We start from the raw sequence: 20,620 nt of genomic DNA on the forward strand, positions 1-20,620 counted from the left end.
CCCACAGCACTAAATGCAAATAGCCCAATCTGAAGCCTGGGAACCCAACCACATCACATGCTTCCAATAATATCGCCTCCTTCTGCTGACAGCATGAGCCTGACACATGCTAATTAATTGTGCCACGCTAAATGGCCGACTTCCTTCAGCTAATAATAGTTTACACCATTCAATGTAATAAACTTGGGCGCTCCAGGGCTATGTAAGAGATATTTGGTATATTCAAGTTCAGCGTTGTTCATTAACATTTCCTGAGGAGGTGGGGCGAAAAAAAGATGCATCATTCAGAGGAAATGCAGCTGAGAGAACTTGACCCCCCTATTGAGGTTTTGTTTGTGTGCCTTTTCGACACTGAGTGGCCCAGGGCTGATGCTTATTGTGGAAAGCAGTTATTTAAACACTGAAGTGTCTGCCGAGTTACATTGCATAGTCTGTGTGCCCGGTTTTTAACCAATCTGCATACACTTGGAATATATGAGAATGAGTCAGAAATTATCCGCACTTGGGCTGTAGAAATCCCCTTTTAGAAAAGACAAAATAGACAATTCCTTAAAATAGTCTCGTTGCTTTTTCATTCACTTTCGAAGATTTGAGGATGTTTCTGTTCCAGGCTCATAGTGATTAATCCATTTCTCACTGGTAATGATACAAGAAAGATGAAAAACGTTCATCTTTCTTAGAGTATCGGCCCAAATTTTGTTTGAAATTCTGTTTATGCTCTTTCGGGAGTTGTTTTGGAACCAGATAGAACCTCAGACCATTGAGAAAATACTAATCAATGTGTGTTGCTCTTTTTTCATGCAAATCACAAGTGGGTCATCCATTTTTGCTCGGACACCAATTACAAATCAACTGATGTAAGACGATCACACCTGCACAGCAGTGACTGGGAAGACAGTAGCCTTGAACACAAAGTGCTGATAAGACAACACAGCCAACAGAAGTTTTAATATAATCGGAAGGCAGATAATATATTTGAATCACTAGTCAATACTTTTTTTGTTGATGTTGTTGTTTCTTTGATAGTTGTGGTATCAAGTCAGCACTTACACTTCTGCTTTATTGACCCAAAAATTCAACCCGTGAAACTGAGCAATTCCTGGTGGCTTAGAGGTTAGTACTGTCACCTCGCACCTCTAGAGTTGAGGGTTTGAGTTGTTTGTGTTTGTGTGGAATTTTTTATGCTCTTCCTATGCTTGGTGGGTTTTCTCCCACAGTTAAAGGACATGTAGACTAGGTTGATTGATATTTCCAAATTGCCCATAGGATGTGAGATTATATGTGCTTGTGCCCTGCAATGGGTTGGCACCCCATTACCACCTTGTGCCCTATGTTTTAGGATCCTCGTAGAAAGTCAAGCTAACCCCAATAGGCCGCCTAGATTCATGGTTGCTAGTCAGCTCACGCAACTTTGTTCTTAGAATCCAAACTAAACAGCGTCAAGCAGCATTTATCTTTTATGGTGCTCAAATGCAGTGTGTAGCCATGTTTTTGAAAAATAACATTAAAGTATTTCTTTTTTTTTTAAGCCTACACTCAAGCTGTTAGGATTTGCACTCTGCCTCTTAGACTATATTCTTTTTAGCATTTTACTATTTCTTTTCCTTGCTGTTGAATTTTAAGATTGACTTTCTTGATTTTAAAATGAATAATTCCACAAATCGTATTTGATTTTTATTGCTTTTAACTGGGGCCTGAAAGGCTGGATCCACAGGCATTTTCCTTATATGAAGTGTGATACTGTTCTTTTGCTTTCAGATCCAATTTGGTTTTAAAACTCGATTGGAACTCGTTCTCATGTACTCAAGACAGGATTCTTTATATAGAGAAGTTAGCATTAGCATGTTCGCCTGTGGATTCAGACTTTTGGCCTACTCTGTATTTGTCACTTTATTCGTGAAGCACTTTGATCTGACATTTCAAACGTAATTGTAACTTTTAAAATAACCAAATACCAACATTTGGCAGCATTGCCAAATTAACATCAGCGCAACATTTGGACAACCAAAAATTCCTGCTGGGAATGGGTTGTTACCTGGGGTAACACTTGCAGTTTCTTCCTAGAACCCCACAACCCTTTCGGGTCGTCCCCTAACAAAGGGCCATTACCTTTATATAAAAGCCAGTATCCAATAACTATCAAAGGAGCTCTTGGAACACTGATAGACCAGTAGTGTATGACTGTCTTTGACCAGTAACATCAGTAATCAAGCTGTTAGCTAGCATCACTCGTGACACAGACATGCACATTTTTGTCAATTTACCAATAACTGCTATTTGTGAAGTGTTTTATTTAATTTCTGTTCTTATATCTGTTATATATTGCATATTTAACAATAAAAAAAAAATGCATTTAACGTTGTGGAATGCCCAATAAAGACACACATGCTTGTTTTATCCTTCTTAGATTTATCTCAATAAATGCTAAACTGAACTCCTGCACAATCTATTCTTTATATTCTTTTCAAATCTTTTTTAAGTAAATATAGACTTTACTATAGTGGTTTTAAGGTCTACTATAGAAGACTTTAATTTTGTGGTTTAATGTAGTGCACAAACACTTGCATTCTATCCTTCCTTAATCGCGATTCACTTCAGTAAATGCATTAGCCGAATCAATACTTAAAATCACCTAAATCATGTCACTGGAATGGGACCATTTATAAAATCCTTGCTGAGGAAGTCATGAGTAAAAGTGGTGCTATTTTTCCCTCTTTAAATCACATTCAAAGAGGCAAAAGATTGGCCCGAATTCATCTTGACACTGTGAATGGCGAAGTCTTAAGGAAGCAGTCCACCATGAACATTTCACTCGCTGCTTTTAAATACGTATGACATTCCTGGTTTATCTCTAAGCCCTCCTGTTCGAAGGTCCTCTTTGAAGGCTTCCTTCGGGTGCCGTGGATGATTACAATCTAACTTGCGCATGACAAACTAACCAATGGGTAAAAAAAAAAAAACTATATTAAAAGATCTTTTTTTTTTTGCATCAGAGAAAAACTGACATGGACTTTGTGCAAGTTTCTATAACATCAGCTCTAAGAGACGTTCTTGCTGCAAGGTCTATATTAGCATGCTTGTTCTAATACATTATGGTTGCTATAGTAACAACTTATTTATGGGGACTATATGGTAGATGTTCCATTTAAGCGTGGAAAAACAGCCAGAGGTATAGCTGTGACTTTAAAGCCCATCTATACATTATCTATACTGCTGATAATATGCATGGTTTCGGAGGGCCTGGAGCCTGTCCCATGGAAATTAGGGCACGAGGTGAGGTACACCCTGGATTGAGTGCCAACCACAAGCACACATGCATACAACATGGGCAAGTTTAAAATTCCAATCAGCTTACACCACATATCTGTGAACTGTGGGTGGAAACCAGGGCACCTAGAGAAAAACCGCAGAGCAAAGAGAGAACGGGCAAACTTCACACACAGACAGAGACCAGTAGCATGATTTGAAGGTCATAGAGCATATGGATAAGAAGCAACAGTGCCAACACTGCCAGCTTTAAAGTTTTTAAGAGAAAGGCTCATTTTAGTAATATAGATTTAATTCAAGAAACAGGAACAAATGTTTTACTATGAGAGGCTGCACAGTTTTACTAAAGATACAATTAAAAAATTGCTTGTTTATGTAACACTTAGCAGCAATCTCATTTCCCCTCTCATCTGTTCCAACCACTCAGCATTCAGCATCACTAGTACTGTATACTAATCACCAGCCTGATCATCTGTCATCATCTGCACCTGTTTTTTTTTTTTTTACTGGTTCATGTCTTAACTTTTTTTTTATATACTTAAATAATTTATAAACTATGAATCAAAAATATTTCTCTGAAACTGGTTAGATACAGGGACTGAACTTAAAATGAGAGGCAAAAATGTTTTTAAGAAGGCCTGGAGAACTATTCGTCAAGAATGCATTGAAAATAAAGGAAAGTCTGGCTCTTTAGAAGAAAATGAGAAGGTTCAAGACCTTTGCACAGTTTTGTATAGATATAGATATATAGATGCTTTTACAGATACACTTTAGTATGGGGTAAGTCTGTGTGGTACTACGTGTAACTTTAAACTGGCTAGACCTCTAATGAAGTCCTTCAAGTTGTTTTTCTGAAAGCAGTGGGACTTATTCAAATCACTGAATTGAAAAGTTCTTCAAATGACCCATCAAACTTAGACAAAATGGGTGAAATTCCTGTATTCACAGGGATATCCAGAGATAACTACACAACTTCACTGGTGTGATTATTGCTAAGGTGCATCACCGTAATGCAAAATGACGTAACATGGCTAAGTCAGATGATCAGAGTGGTTTCTGCAAAATGCCGAGTATCCATTACTTAGACTTGAGCAGATCCACATGGCACGTGCACCATCCATCAGGGATGGAAAAATATTCATCTGGAAGCTTCCAAACATATGCAGTGACACTGACTCCTTTCTGGCCCTTAGTGGCTTCTGGGCCATCTGTCCCCTCATGCCCTAATCTTTCTTTTCCCTGGAGGTCAAGGAAGTGACATTTTCATGTGCTACATAACATGTTTACATGGAAGGTCAGCATCATTAATAACAAATCAATTCAGTTACCTATGTTTTAGGCTTTCTAGTCTGGCTCGTGAGTCTGGCCAGTTATGATGTATGATGAAACCTTTTTAGGATAAATAATCTCTATAAAAGTATGAGCAAGGCCATTTGGTTTTTCGGTGTTCTTTGGTCCAACACTGTAGTTTCACTGATCATCTGAACCGTGTATTGAGATCAAATCAAGGGTTTCACCTTGCTCCTGTATCTACTGCAGCCTTATTTTTAGACTCACAGCCTGTGGATTATATAATACACAATTTTGTCTCCTAGTTGACTTAAGTCTTATGTAACGCTCCCGAGTTTTCTCTATTCTTTTTTCCCAGCTCCCATTTGCATGCATGAGTGCACGTCAGAGCGTGTGATCCAGGCATCACCATGGCGCGTGAGCTCCTCCCGAGCCTCGCCTAATTTGACAGGAAATGACAATAAGTAGGAGTTCACACATGCAATTAACACAGGGAAGGGAGGTGGTCTGCAGGGAGAGGAACACTTTAAGCAGGATTTATTCACTACTGTCAGAGACAAATAGACTGAATCTGCTGTTTCCTTGTCTGAACGTTTGTAAAGCAGGAGCTTGTGTACTTGCACTTTGGTTACATGAAGTTTTCAACACTTAAAAAACGAAACACTTCATTACCATCAAACCAGGGTTGAAAAGGATCGCATCACAAACACCATCATTAAATGTAGCGTAAGCCGCACTCTTTGTCTAATAGTTAAAGTGATTTTAGCTTTGCATTGCTTTTAGAAAACTCAGCTCGGTATGGTTTAAAATAAACACTCATATTTAAATGTAGCCTGTTTCTTATAGCATTTAGTGTTCTCACTTAAAACCCAAACTACCTTCAAATACGAGAATTTAACTTTTAACTTAAAATGGCTTATTACATGGGTACAAGGAGCTTTTAGTGCATGTGTTGTTTTGAGACTGTTGTCAGTGCATATAATGTGTCGGTTTTGAAAATAATTTACTCGCAGACTTTGGAGAAAAAAGCCAATCGGAGCTTTTTAACGTGCATGGTTCTTGACAATGTAACGCGCTACAAGTGCATTACTGTTTCGCCACTCAGAGCTTCTGCACTCGGTACAGAATTGGTTATAACTGAGGCTGATCATCTGATCATCGGTTTATCTGATCATACTGAAACCCAGTTAATTCTGGTCACAGGCCGATCGACCGGCTCAGCTCTATAATAAATGCAAATATAATGAAAAAAATAAATAAATCAGTGTAGAGATAGATGAACCGCAACACAAAAGAATCATGATTCATAACTGGAACAATTCTTCATCTATCTCTAGTGTATACAAGTCCTATAAATGATGTTGGAGTCTTTTGCGTTCAAAGCACTTATCCGTTTTCAGCCCTGGCCTATTTTTCTGTTCGATGAGTACAGATCGTCAGTGTTTAGCCATGTCTGAGCATGTATTGATTTCTCCAATAAGCATTACACTAGCTCAGAAGCACACTGACATGATGACACTAAGAGCTGAACCAGATTAATTTGGGTAAAATGGAAAGTCATTCCAGATTCAAGGTTTAATGCAATGCAGAAGATAAAATGTCTTGACGGACCACCACGGTGTAGAAACCCTAGATCTTTTTTTTTATTTTTTTTTATTAGACAGGAATTGGGCTGAATTGCAGAACCTGGATCATTTAAGAGTGAACTTGTTGCACCCCATCTGCAAAACTGGCCCTTAAAATGCATTTAAATTGTACCTTTGGCTTGTGTGACTCAAATCACAACCTGTCACACAATCACTGCTTCTTTTCCTCCTGTCCTGATTTTAGGCCCATTAGCTGAAGAAGGCTGAGCACACTTGGGTGGTTGAGGCAAGTCCTAATCTGTCTGCCAGCCTCTAAGCCAATCACGGCTCAGCGCTCCCTGTTGGAATGACACACAAATGTCACCCCCTGATAACCATCATGTGGTGTTTCTGGCTCTACAGTGTAAAGCCTCATTACTGCGTTATTTGTTTTTTCATCTCGCAGACAGATGTGGCGTGGCTTTCGGACAGTGAGCACGAACACGCAGCTATATGGATATAAATATGAGGATCCAGTACCTCGGATTCAGTGCTTACATGCCTCATTACTGCATTATTATATTATATAAGTCCGCCTACAAAAAGTTTGCGGTTTGACATTTTATGCGCTTATATAGGACGGGAGATTGCATGACAACAGCACTCACTCAGAGGCTGGGAGCCAAAGAGGAATGAGATGAATCAGTGTGTGCACATGTAGGTGTGTGTATGTTTGTGTGTAAGACCAGCGAACAGGAATGAAAACATTTCCTCTACCTGTTTAAAACTTATGTTGAAAAATAAAAAAAGAATAATAATAATTAAAAAAAAGTATAATTATTGTTGTAAAATTTTGGTGCACTTAAAACAAATTGCTCCAAAGCTCAGTCTTAAATTATGAAACCCTGGAAATCCCCCTGAGATCATTAATGTTTTAAAATTGTAAATGTTATTGTATAACTCCATGGTTTTAGAAGTAATGAAAGGTAGAATCAAGCTGCTTTAACCACGTACAGTATACCGTGCTTCCTTAAATAGATACACGTGTATGCCGTGCTCACTGTTATGTACTTATAAACGCATCCATGCTCTGAGGTGTGCATATATCATTGAACAGCCCCCCTCCTGTTTCATCAAGAGAAATTATTTTCCCCATTGTAAGTGCGCAATATTATGCAAATCGCCATGCACACGAGTGCATTGTCTAATACAAAGATGAGGACACAGTGCTGATCATCTTTTCGCTCTCTTTTTTTTAGCATTTCAATAAATTTCACAAATCACTCAAAGACTAGTCATAAATCTTATTAAACCCATAATCCCGCATTGTTCATTCTGTGGAGAGGAGCAGGAGGTGGCTGCGATGTGGAGCGGCATCGGATTGATTACATTTCTGCTTCCTGGCGTAGTGCCTCGTTTTTTTAGGCCCAGCATTTATGCAGTCGAAGCCATCACTTGAAAGATGAAACCAGGCCAATGGCAAACAAAGGTTGTTTACCAGAGCATCGGCGTACCTTCGTGCACTCTGTGTGTACACAATGTTATTGGCCGGCGTTGCATCCTTACACAGTTAGCTTAACAGCCTGATTTATTTTTCATGAAGTTTCAGGACAACACAGGGTCCGCTATCGCTCATCACTGGCAATACAGTAATATGCGTCCGTTGCATACTTATTCATGTTTATGAGGCTATTTTGTGGAAGAAAGAAGCATCTCACGAGAGTCTGTCTGCATTTATTTACTTATTTATTTATTTAAATCTGCATGAGAAACAATGCTTTGCTCCACCTGGAAGTTGTTTGGCACGGAACTTGGTCCCAGGTCGTGTCCAGATTAATCCAGTCTCCTCCGGTGTGTGTATAATGTATATCATAAGGCATGTGGGGATGATTTAGAGCTGCTGTATAAATAAATCCAGTGGGACAACCCTGGGAATTTGCATCTGCAGCCCATGCAGGGATCTTAAAGGACCTGCTCCTACCTCCCCCTTGTTTCTCTACCTGCCTACAGTAGGTATGCTTGAAATAGCTTTTCTATATCAGTAGTGTGGCTTAGTTTCTAAATGTAGTGGCAGACAGAACAAAATAATTTTCAAGGTGACATACTGTACTGCTGACAAGCCCTTTTTTTTTTTTTTTTTTTTTTAAATCACTTGTGAGGTCCTTTGCCAAAGCCTTAAGTGAAAATTAATGAAACTAATTTTCTAATTAACAACACATCTAGATCTAGATTGTGATGATTATGCACATTCCAGGTTTATAAATGTAAAAGAAACATGTTTTATAATTGCCCCACACTTTCGGCTGAGCTTGCCTTTTTCATGCTGACTGATTGATTAAATGTGTGACTGATTGACTGACTGATTGAGTCACTGACTGATTCTCCACCCACAGAGTGACTGACTGCCCAATTCAGTGACTAATTGGCTGATTGACTGACTGACTAATTGATCGATTACGTTTTTTTCTCAGTCGTTTTGGTGGCCTTCTCAAAGCTGTGCAAAACGGTAAGCACTGCATTTTCGGAACGATTAGTTTAGCAAAAGCGTGTAACAAAATATAAGGTCAAAAAGTGAGTCAAAAATTACACACACTCTGTAGTAGTTATTTTTATTAAAATTTTGTACAAATACATCATTTCTCGACATAATCTCCCTGCTTTTCAGTACACTTTGTCAACAAGCTTTCATATGCCTTCATTAAAGGATATTTTAGATTGATCTGCAAGCCACGAATGCACCGCTGTCCTCATTTCTTCATCAGAAGTGAATCTTCATCCTCGCAGGGCTGCATTCAGGGGAACAAACAGGTGGAAGTTCGATGGAGCGAAATAAGGACTATACGGAGGAAGCTTAAAACAAAAGTTTTCGACACTGTCTTATCACAACGCTTTTGGACAGCAGGCCTCTGCATTTAAAGTGAAGTTTAGGTGCAATCAAAGAAGCAGAGACATCAGCAACTGCCCTTGCCCTCCAAACTGTCATAAATTAAAAGACGAGCGCATGTGCACACATGTGACCGTGACTAACACTTATCCAGGGCGGGATGGAGAAAACCACTGTTTTATCAGTGTCAATGCAATGTTTTATGTTAATGAAAATTGTCAGTGCCCCCTTAGAATGCTTAGTTGTGTTGTCAGTGTGTAGCTCTGTAATATTTTTCTGATCAAAAGTTGCAAATTAATGTTTGTGAAAAATTGATTGCAAGAGAATGTACAGGATTATTTTTTATTACATGTTTACTGATCGTTTTCATTGATTATTTTACTGTAATCTCCTGATAAATGAAGTCGTTAAGATACAGAAAAGAAAGGGACAGCACTGTAAAGCAGAAAGAAAAAAGAAAACATGGGAAACATTCCTTAGGCAGAGCTGTAATGCAGCATAGTAAGAGGAATTACAGTACAGTCTTTTTACACTTCCTGACTTTCCTGTCTGTCTGGCCACATCACAACACAGCACTGAAAAAAACCCTAAGAACGTCTTATCCATCCTCTGCAGCCATCTGCTGTGATGTCTTCGCATACTGCATCCATGGCAACCAGGTATTTTAGAGAACTGGTTGATCACTGGTTGATGAAACACTTTAAACATGTCTCTACATGGGTGAAGTCAAGAATAACCGGAGAGCGTTTTATTTACAGAAAAAAAGGTATAATAGAAATGTCTAGAAAATATCCTTGATGGTTTATGGCAACTGGTTCATCCATTTTTCAGGTACTGAAGTATACAATAATATAATGCTCTAAAGGTTTTAGTATACAGTTATACGTAATTATTTGCATGAACGGTATGAAAGCTTTAGGAATTTGTTCAAGAGAATGAGATATTGTTTATATGATATGTACAAGTGAATGAGATAATATAAAGTTTGTACAGGTTGTTTGGAGAATTTCATTTTGATCTGAGGTGATAGACATACTGGCTGATTCACTGACTGACTGACTCATTCACAGACACTGACTCATTGATTAAATAACTGACAGACTGATTTACTGACTAACAAACAAAATAATTCACTCAAACTGATTGATTTATTGACAGTGATTCGCTGACTAGCTAACTGATTCACATCTACTGTGTGGTGCATTCACTGATTCACTGACTAACAAACTAATTTAATTGACATACTGATTTACACAATGACCAAATAATTCACTGACTGACTGATGTACCAACTGCCTGATGGATTCATTGACTTACTGATTCATTGACTAACAAAATGATTCACTGACAGACTGATCGGGGTCAGGGGTAGCTCAGTGGTTAAGGCATTGGACTACGGTTCGGAAGATCCCAGGTTCAAACCCCACAACCACCAAGATGCCACTGTTGGGCCCTTGAGCAAGGCCCTTAACCCTCAACTGCTCAGATGTCTAATGAGATAAAAATGTAAGTCGCTCTGGATTAGAGCGCCTGCCAAATGACTAAATGTAAATGTGATCGATTAATTGACATACTGATTCACCAGCTGCCTGACTGATTCCTTGAATGACCGATCCAATGAATAACTGACCGATTTAGAGTCTGATCAAATGATTCATACAGTGTATTGGCTAATTCACTGATTGATTAAATGACGATCTGAAGTATTGATTCATTCTTACCAACTCAAAATCGAGCTTGGACTATTTTTATAAATTAGACAGTAAAAAAATATAATACCCAGTACCCATAATAAGTACCCAGCAAATATACTGTATTTACCACTTCTCTATTCTTGCTTTTTTTGTTTGTTTGTTTGTTTGCATCTCTTTCTTGCATCCTCAACGGGTGCTGCTAATCCCAAAGAACTGTCACAAAAAGGAAATAAAAGAAGTGCAATAAAAGAAATGAGAAGCATCCAGTCTTTCCCCCAGTCATTTTGCTGCACCAGAGACTTTTACTCTCCAGTTTTTTTTTTTTCCACCCTGCTGCAGTAGTCGATGAGACACAGTCCACAGGGACACATGCCATTTCTTGTAGAGATCCAATTCCATTTGAATGAATGGCTCATAAAATGTGCAGAGACACCTGAGTATCTTTTTTCTCTCTTTTTCATCTCTCTCTCCCTCTCTCTCTCTCTCTCTTCATCTCTCCCTTATTGTTAAAGCACTCCTGGATAAACTAAGCCACTATTGACCTTACTAACATACTAAAAAAAAATCACAATTACCTGCTTTTTTCCAACTTGTTTACCTTCCACACTATTATTTTATGTGGTAACAACCTCATCAATGAGTCAGCTTTTGTTTTTGTTTTTCGGGCCACCCGTTCTCTTTATCATCCTCCTCTTCTTCCATAATAAAAAATGTAAAGCTTTGTTTTCTCCCTGGTGCCATGTCATTCAGTTTTGTTTATCAGAGGGAATGTAATAACCTTTGGTGTGCACCCCTTCTGCCACTCATGATTTGATTGCTGATTTATGAGCGCTTGCTGTTTATCTAATATTTTCATATGCACTCGAATACACAAGAACGCATTCCAATTTCAGAATGTGTACAAGCGGACGTCAGTTCCCAATCACCTTCGATTTTCGTGGTTTCTTTTCGTGTAGGGCGGTTTATTTTCGTTGGTTGTGTTTTTTTTTAATAAAAATATCAGAATCAGATGTAGTGTCCAGTTATGTTGATTTCAGCTGTTGATATCTCTCAAGCAATATAGACACACCCCGATCAGCCTTGACATTATGACAACCTGCTTATTGTTGAGTACGCCTTCCTTTTGTCACCAAGACAGTGATTCGCTGAGTGTTCTGAAACTTTTCTATTGGATTCAGCATTAACCTTTTCATTCATTTGAGCTACAGGAACTCTTCTATTGGATTGGACTACACGGGCCAGCCTTCATTCCTCCTGCGCATCAACGACCCTTGGCTGCCCATCACCCTGTCGCTGATTCACCAATTTTCCTTCTCTGGAGCACTTTTGTATGTCCAGACCACTGTAGTCTGGGAACATGTCACACAAGCTGCAGTTTTGGAGTTGCTCTGACCCAGTCCTCTAGCCATTACAATTTGGCCTTCTCACAGTAGCTACATTTTCAATATCTTGTTAAAATGGCACCTGGAATTGGGTGGGATATATTAGGCAGCAAGTGAACCCTTTGTCCCTGAAATTGATGTGTTAGAAGCAGATTTGAGTAAGGATTTGTAAGGATTTAAGTGACTTTGACATTTGGCCAGATTGTGATGGCTAAACGACTGGGTCATAGCAAATCCAAAACCACAGCCCTTGTGGGATGTTCGTGGTCTGCAGTGGTCAGGACATAACCAAAGTAATCCAAGAAAGAAAAACTGTCCAACTAGTGACAGGGTCATGAGCAGCCAAGGCTCAATTATGCACATGGGAAGCGAAGCCTGGCCCGTGTAGTCCAAATTGCTAAAAAAAAGGTTAATGTTGGTTGTGATAGAGTGTCAGAACGCACAGTTCATCACTGCTTTGGTGAAAAAAGGGGCAGGGGGGGCGGCAGGGGGGCTAACTCAATACTCGATGGATGGTCTTAATGTTATGGCTGATCATTTTTAGCTGATTGTTATTGTATATTGTGACAAAATGTTAATTAAAGGCAATGCGCAATACACAGGAAATAAACAACATAAACACACTTTTCCATGCACATACACACACACACACAATTACTTTTTTTGGTCTTTTTGTGTACCTTTCCTTTCAGACTGTAAACTGTAAAAGACTGTAGAAGACAGCAGATGTCAGTTAAGAACATCATGGTCCACCTTAGAGATGGATGAAAAATCGAGAAAAAAAAAGAAAAGAAATAAAATGAGTATTTATTTTGCCATTTTTTGTTCATCTTGGCTCTTTATGGTTGTTTTCGAGCTTTGAATAGAGATCCATAGCATCCAGCATCTTGCTGCTTAAATGGAGTTCAAATTCCGGCTCGTGTTTCATTCATGACCTTTGTTTCTTCGCCTGCTTGTAAACTCGCATCCAGAACGTGTGAAAATCCTGGCGAACCCACATTCCAAAGTTTCATGCTTATAAAGCTGAGCAGATGGCCGTAATAAACGTTGTGTCCCAACGCTGACGCCAGAGACCTCCTCGGGTTGTTGTACAGCTCACAACACCAAATGAGCACTTGTAACCCCTTCCTAGGGTACATGCTTCGACATAAGGGACCCGTGTTACCACTTTAAAAACGTGTACTTCCTTCTGAAGACATGTAACAATTGTGTTATCCGCACAGAGAGCACTAATGGCTCTGTGTCTATGCGTGACGTGCATAAAGTTAACAATGATAGTTTCCGAATTACAGTGTTTAATCCTAATTTTAGTCTGTCTTCTTTAACAAAAAACAAGACCGACTTCTTTATTTACACGAGGAGTAATGAGACTTAGCAACAACAACGACAACCTAAATGCCTATTGTCCCAAAAGACCAAGTACGTTCCTGTGTTTTACATCTAGCTTTTGTCTAATCGAGTTTGTGTATTTTATAACCTTTATGGACAGATGGAACCTCTCAAGAGAGAAAAAGTGCACTTAATTTCACACTTGAAAGAAGGGTTGCGCTAGTGAGAGCTACCGAAGAAAAATTAATTAAACAACATGGGTCTCTAGCTACTTAACAGCTGTGCTCGCTGAGTAAATATTACCCCGTGCCCTCAAATACTTTAGCCTGCGCATTCATTCTACTCTCAGTTCCTTTGTGTGCAGTGCTCGAGCAATTATAAGTCGATGCGAAGCTAGTTTGCTTGTGCTAGCTGCAGGCATGAAGTGGGGTTCCCTAGAGGCTGAGAGGTGACTCGGGCCGTTCCGCACAGGATCCAGGCCAGAACGAATTGCATGTGAAAATCGGTGTTTGGAATTTAGAGGTTTTTTTTTTCTTGTGTCTGGAAATGTGCACGAAAATATGTCAGAAGATGCATTGGCTAACAGTATGTACAGTACAGAGGCTTTTGGTTTTTGTCAGTTCATGCACTTACAGAAATAATCTCAATTTATTGTGCGTTATTTAAGCCATCATAGTAACTGTATGCACAAAAGCAAAAAGGTGCAAAATGCAAAACTCAAATAAATCTGAAATCAAAACTATACTGTTGAACATAATCTCAGAGGGAAAAAAGCCACCTGTCATTTTTCTTTCTCTCTCCCTTTTTATTATTATTATTATTATTGTTATTTTATATATACACCTGCCTCACGTTAATAATAGTGTCAATCCTGCCAGGTGAAAAAGCCCCCGTGTCTTAAGAGTTCCTGTCAAATTTAGCTCACTCCTCCACTAACTGCATCCCAGTCCACAGTTTCTGAATCCTATTTTGGGGATTTCATACATGCTCCCAAATAATTCCCAATCGTACTTCTTCTCCTTCTTCTTCTTCTTATTATTATTATCTGTATAGGATCAAGGTCAAAATCTATTCTCACCCCTATTCTCATTGCATCCTAAATGTGCTGGTCATTCATTTACTAATAATAATAATAATAATAATAATAATAATAATAATCTCCAGTGATGCTCTGTGCTATGTTACTTTGCTGTTTTTTTTTTTGTTTTTTTGGTCATTCTACAAAATGTTTGTAGTGTTTTGTCTAAGTGAACTGAAGTACACATAATTGCTATAATGGGTTCTAAGCTCTGTAGAGTTTGCAGCATTATTTGTCAATTAAAATAGCAAGGAAAGGGGGAAAGGAAGAAAATTAGGTGTTTACACACTAAAAGGAACCAAAGAATAAGGGGAAAGGAAAGAAGCAATGGAAGAAGGAAGGTGGGAAGAAAGGAAAAATAGAAAGAACAAACAAAGAAAAGAAGGATGAGTAAGGAAGGTAAAGTAACGGAACAAGAGAAGTACAAACAATGAAAGAAAAAGAAGGTAAGAACGATGAGAAAAAGAAGAAAGGGGGAAATTGGAGGAAAGAAAAAGGAAGGACAGAAAGAAGGTATAAAGAGTAAATAGGAAAGGAAATTATCCACCGGCAGCAACACATCATCCTTTTATCGCGTGTACGGGAGCGTGCAGTCAGCTGTCAACTATAAAAATAAATGGAGCTTAAAAAAATATTAAAATATTTATTATCGTTATCGACGACGACATCATATTAATATGACACAATAACTTAAACCTAAATTAAATCAAGAAATCTTTAATATTACATAGTTAGATTTTACAGATTGCTAGTAATCTGTAAAATAAAAAATACATAAATCTCTGTTCATTTTTAAACAATTATTATTATTATTATTATTATTATTATTATTATTATTAATATGAAGGAAGTGAAGTCAGCGCTGGTGACTTGGCAGAGTGTTCCGAGTGGTGGAGTTTTCTTGAGGGACGTTCCTTCCCCCAAAAGGTCGTAGGGAGCAGAGGCGGGTAGAGGAGCCAAAAGTTGTACTTAAGTAAGAGTAGCTTTACTTTAAAATAATATTACTCAAGTAGAAGTTAAAAAAGTATTTGGTGAAAAGCCTACTCAAGTGCTGAGTAACTGTTTCATCGTAATGTCCGATGTATTTATTTTTTAGAAAATATATAAGCAGCCAGACTAAATAAAAAGGACAACATTACATGACATTTCGAAATAATAAAATAAATAAAAAAATGAATAAAAATGAATCTTTACAAAATAGCAAATCAATAAATAAGAAACACAAATCTCCTAATCTCCCTTTTTTGCCAATATGAAGCTTTTGAAATAAATGGCTACTGTAGGTAACATATGTATGTTTGAACAGTGTAAACTACATCCTGTGTAAGATATACTGTATATTCAGTTTCCCTCCAAATGGCTCAGCAGAAAATAACATTATAACGTGTACAAGAGGTCTTACTTTACCATAAACTGTGAACAAATGTAAGAAACTTTTGCTAATTATATATTTTTATATATATTATATATTATAAACTTACCGCAACATGTTTCCCCAAGTTTAGAAGTCCAGTTTTTATATGCTGAAATGTCTGTCTGTTTTGGCAGACAGAGAAGACACCACAGTATGAAGCTGTTCTTTTGCAGTGTGTAAGCGAAACCTGCTCTGTATACTTTAAGGCCAGGGGTGTTCATCCTCTTCTGTTGTAGCTCTGGAGGCCGATGCCTCTGACATTTTTATGCTTTCATTTGCTGTCTACCACGGCTTTTTCCTCCGCTATGCAGCCGGTTTGTGTGTGGTCATGTGACTACATGTGGTTATTGTTATTCCAGCTGATTGATCAAACGGAGTCATGTGATTATTGTTGCTACGTCTGATTGGTAAAACACAGTCATGTGGTTAGAAATGTAACGAGTCGAGTGTAGCCGAATGTAGTGGAGTGAGAGCAACGTTTCTTCTTCGCAAATCTACTCAAGTAAAAGTAAAATGGAACGCAGCTTGGGGCGTCAAGGAATATTAAATGCATAAAGTTCAATAAATTGTGTGCCGACAGGTGTCGAACATCAACGGTTGTGATGCATACAGTATTTTGAGCAAGAAAAAAATTAACACGTTTTTATTTTAATGTTACAAGATCACCATAATCTTAACATTTTAAATTATATTTGAAAAAACTAACAAACTAAAATAAATTAAGATTCAATTAAATACTTCTTATGTATTTTCCAAAGCCACCAGGAGCCGCATCAGGGGGATGAAAGAGCCACATGCAGCTCCGGAGCCGACCCCTGGTTTAGACAAAAATACAAAATCAAACTCTAAAACAATGACAGCAGTCAATTTTAGAAATACACGAGACACAGGGCACGGATAGGGCAAGTGTCCAAACGAAGATGTACAGTAGTAATGCCAGAAAACAAAGCCTAATGCCTTATACTGTATGAACATTAATGTTGGCAAGACTTGGCACTGACAGTATTGGATCTGGCTTTATGTATTCTAAACAAGAAGTGGTTGATAAAGTAGGTGTGAACATTGAGTATTGAAGTTCCTGGGTGGACGGGACATCAACTGACATCAATGCTTTAGCAAAACAGAGAAAACATGACTCTAGCTAGCATGACATTTAAAATGTCTGTCTAGGAGGAAAACGTAATCACAGCTATAAAGACATATTTACAGCAGCAGTTAATAGGATAAGAGGAGAGAGAAAAAAATCTTTTGGAAATCCATTCTTGTTCAGCATCTTCTTGGGCTTTAAATCAAGTGCTGACACTTCTATTAAAATGCCGTCAGTCTCACCGGTTTCCACTGTCTGTCTCTTAATATGTCTACCAGGACTCACAGTCATTCAGATGCTAAACAGTCTTTCTTTCTTTCTTTTTTTTCATTCTTTACTTCCTTCCTTCCCTCCCTTCCTCCCTGTGGAAATAAGCAGATAAGGACAGTGTCTTGCGAGCTTGTCTGAAGCGTAAAAAAAAAGAGACAAAACGAGTGAGTGGTGCCTTGAATTAGCCCTCACCTCCTGAGTACCTCGTCACAATTCATTACCTCCTGCAGAGCCGCGGACTGTTTAGCCACCAACAATTCCAGCTCGAGCATCAGTCATGATTAGCGCGCTGTGTTATAGTGAGCTACGTGCTTAATGCTACATAAGTAGGTGCTTTCCAATTTCATCATGTTTAAACCGTTTTTTTTTTGTTTTGTTTTTTTGCTGATGTGATTGAAATTCTACTCGCCGTTGGCGCCAATAATAAACAGATCAGTGGCAATAATAAACAGATCCGTCGAGCACTTGTTCAACTGCTAGCTTTGTATGCAGAAGAACAGCTTCTTATGTAGTTGCATATCTTGTATGAGGTTTAATTTTAGTGTAAGATGAAATTTTTGTGTTTAAGTGAATAGTTTTTGCACAGAGCACCTTCAGATAAAAAAGGAAGGAAGGCAAGGTTAGAAAGAAAGAAAGAAAGAAAGAAAGAAAGAAGTGACAACAAAGGAAGGACCAAGTGGAAATGAATAAGAGTAAGGAATTGAGGGAAGAAGGAGAAAAGGAAGAAAATAAAAATATTGAGAAAGAAGTAGATGGAAAACATAGAAGAAAGCAGTTGAATATTGGAGGATTAAAGAAAAGTAAGAAAAGAAATGAAGTAAGAAAACAAATGAGTGAACAGGGAAAGAATAACAGTGGGTGAAGGAAGGAAGGTAAAGTTAAGAAGAAATAGAAGAAGAGACAACAAAGAAAGAAAGAAACAAGGGATAAGGAAGGAAGGAAGAAAGAAAGAAAGTATAAAATGTGTAAGTAAAATACAGTAAGAAAACAAATGAAGAGTAAATAGAGAAAGAAGAAATGCCCAAGGAAAGGAAGAGGAGAGAAGTAGGCATAAGTAGATGAAGGAAAGAAAGAAAGAAGTGAGAACAAAGAAAGAAAGAACAATGATAAATGGAATAAGAAAAGGATGGGATGGGGGAAACAGAAACAAGGAAATAAGAAAAAAGAAAAGAAGAAAGAGTAAGGAAGAAAGCAGGGAGGAAGGAAGGCACATGGGAAAAGGAAGGGATAGAGGAAGAAATAAAAAAGAGAAGAAAAAGTGCGGAAGGAAAGGTGAAGGGAGGAAGGCAGAACAGCAGAATAAGGAAGGAAAACTTAGAAAGAAATTAAGTGTGAAATCAAAAGAAGGTAGAAAGAATTTAATAAGGGGAAATTAATATAGGTAAAAAAGGGAGGGAAGGAAGGAAGTGATGATAAAGGACAAAATAAAATGATAAGGAGAAAATAAAAAAGAATGCCAACAAAGAAAAAGTAAAGTATATAAGAATAAATTATGGTAGGAAGTAGGAAGAAAAAAGAAAAGACGGAGAAGCAAGAATGGGAAAGTAAGGAAGCAATAGAGCAATAAAACAAATTCAGGGAAGAAATAAGGAAGAAAGGATAAAAGTTAGAAAGAACAGAAGAGTAAGGAAGGAAAATTAAGGAAGAGAGGAAGAAATTAAGTGAGAAATCAAAGGAATAGGGGGAGTTAAAGGGAAGAAGAAATGGAATGAAAAGAATGTATAAATGAAATGATTCAGTAAATGAAGTTAACATCCATATCGTTCCCTTTTCTCTTGCCAGGTTACAGATGGAGGCACAATCAAGCAGAAGATTTTCACATATGATGCCATGTTTAATACCAATTACTCTCACATGGAGGACTATCGCAGGAGAGAGGACCTGGTGTATCAGTCAACAGTCCGGTAAGACGTCTGTATTATACTCGAAATCGAGTGCATTTCACTCGTAATGGATAGGAAGAATTACACCACGATCCATAATCTCCTTAGACAAGTGAAAAACATGACTTGACACAGTCTACTCTCTATAGTATTGTCTCAGCATTTCCTAAAATATATCTGAATAGCCATTTAGAGTTTGTGATGGGAACTTGTTTTCTGAGTGCAGCCTAAACTTTACCTGAGGCTATACAGTCTGAGAGTTGTTGTTCTTGTTGTGTTTTTTTTTTCCCTCCTCAGCAGAAATTGGAAAGTTGGCAGTAAAGATAGGAAATGGAGTGAGTCTGTATTCCACAGTGTGCATCGTTTTCAGTGTGGGGTTATAGCAATGGGAACTGTCTCAAGTAGTCAATAAAATCCAGCAAACAAAAATACTGCGCACTGATTTATTTTGACAGAACCTAAAAAAAAAAAAAAAGGCTTCAGTTGGTTTAGCTTAAATACGTAACATGGCATCACCGACCATCTGAGTCACAGAAATGGCGGACAGGCTGTACAAACCCAATACTTTATACTAATTGTCTTAAATGCATTCACAGCATTTCTGCGTCTGAGTATTAAACCCAGTACTAGGGGGCATGCAGTGCACTAACACGGATATCTTGTTCTACTATATGCAGTGCGCATATACTGTATGTACTGTATACTGTATATGCAAAGTAGATAGGAAGTCATTTTGGATTTATGGTAACTTGAAGATGATATGTTAAGTATTAATGTATCAATGTTAAGTCAAGCTATAAATATTCAGCAAGAAAATGACAGCGTTTGTAGATAAAAGAAAATTTTATAATAAAACTGTACATATTTTTTGCAAATCTTGCTTTTTGTGCCTGTGTGTGTGTGTGTGTGTATTGAGGATTGTGGCGGGTTGTAGTTGTAGGATGTTCTTCCACATAATCTGTGTATACATACATTATCGCGTTGATTGCCTATGTTGAGTGATGCGTATAGCCACGCCCACCTCGGGGAAAAAAATCTATATGCGTCCTAAAAGCCTTAGATGCAGTGACGTAATCTGGCACAAAATTGCTCATAACTTTGCTTTTGCTCAAACCTTTATTTTATTCATGTAGAGTTTGCATTAGGCTTTAATTATTTTTCATTGGAACTTGGAAATGAAAATGTATTGGAAATAAAACATGCTATGCAGTGTATGTCCACAAGACTTAAATGACTTAGTGTGAACCTACTTTATCATTTTTTATTTTAATTTATTAGATTTTTTGTAAGGCAACATTTTGTTGATAAAACATTTGGATAAATTGATATTATTATACTTAATCTTGTGTAATATGTTATTAGTGTAAATCATGGAATGAATATAATTTGACTAAATAGAAATGAGCTTTAAACATAGATTACTGCCCCCTGCTGGGGTGGAGAGTCTTTTTTTTTTTTCAAGCAAGCAGAGATTGCT

The 20,620-nt window shown here is 37.9% G+C and overlaps 1 protein-coding gene across 1 annotated transcript in view; it reads left to right on the top strand.

The window, feature by feature from the left end:
- The window catches only part of igsf21a (immunoglobin superfamily, member 21a), a 311,873-nt gene that overhangs the window by 169,257 nt on the left and 121,996 nt on the right, over positions 1-20,620 (top strand). The window contains exon 3 of the mRNA XM_053483621.1: positions 19,043-19,164. Within this exon, the coding sequence (XP_053339596.1) occupies positions 19,043-19,164 (122 nt within the window). The remainder of the gene's footprint in view (positions 1-19,042; positions 19,165-20,620) is intronic.

Source organism: Clarias gariepinus, chromosome 23 (genome assembly GCF_024256425.1).
Source record: "Clarias gariepinus isolate MV-2021 ecotype Netherlands chromosome 23, CGAR_prim_01v2, whole genome shotgun sequence".
NCBI classification, from domain to species: domain Eukaryota; kingdom Metazoa; phylum Chordata; class Actinopteri; order Siluriformes; family Clariidae; genus Clarias; species Clarias gariepinus.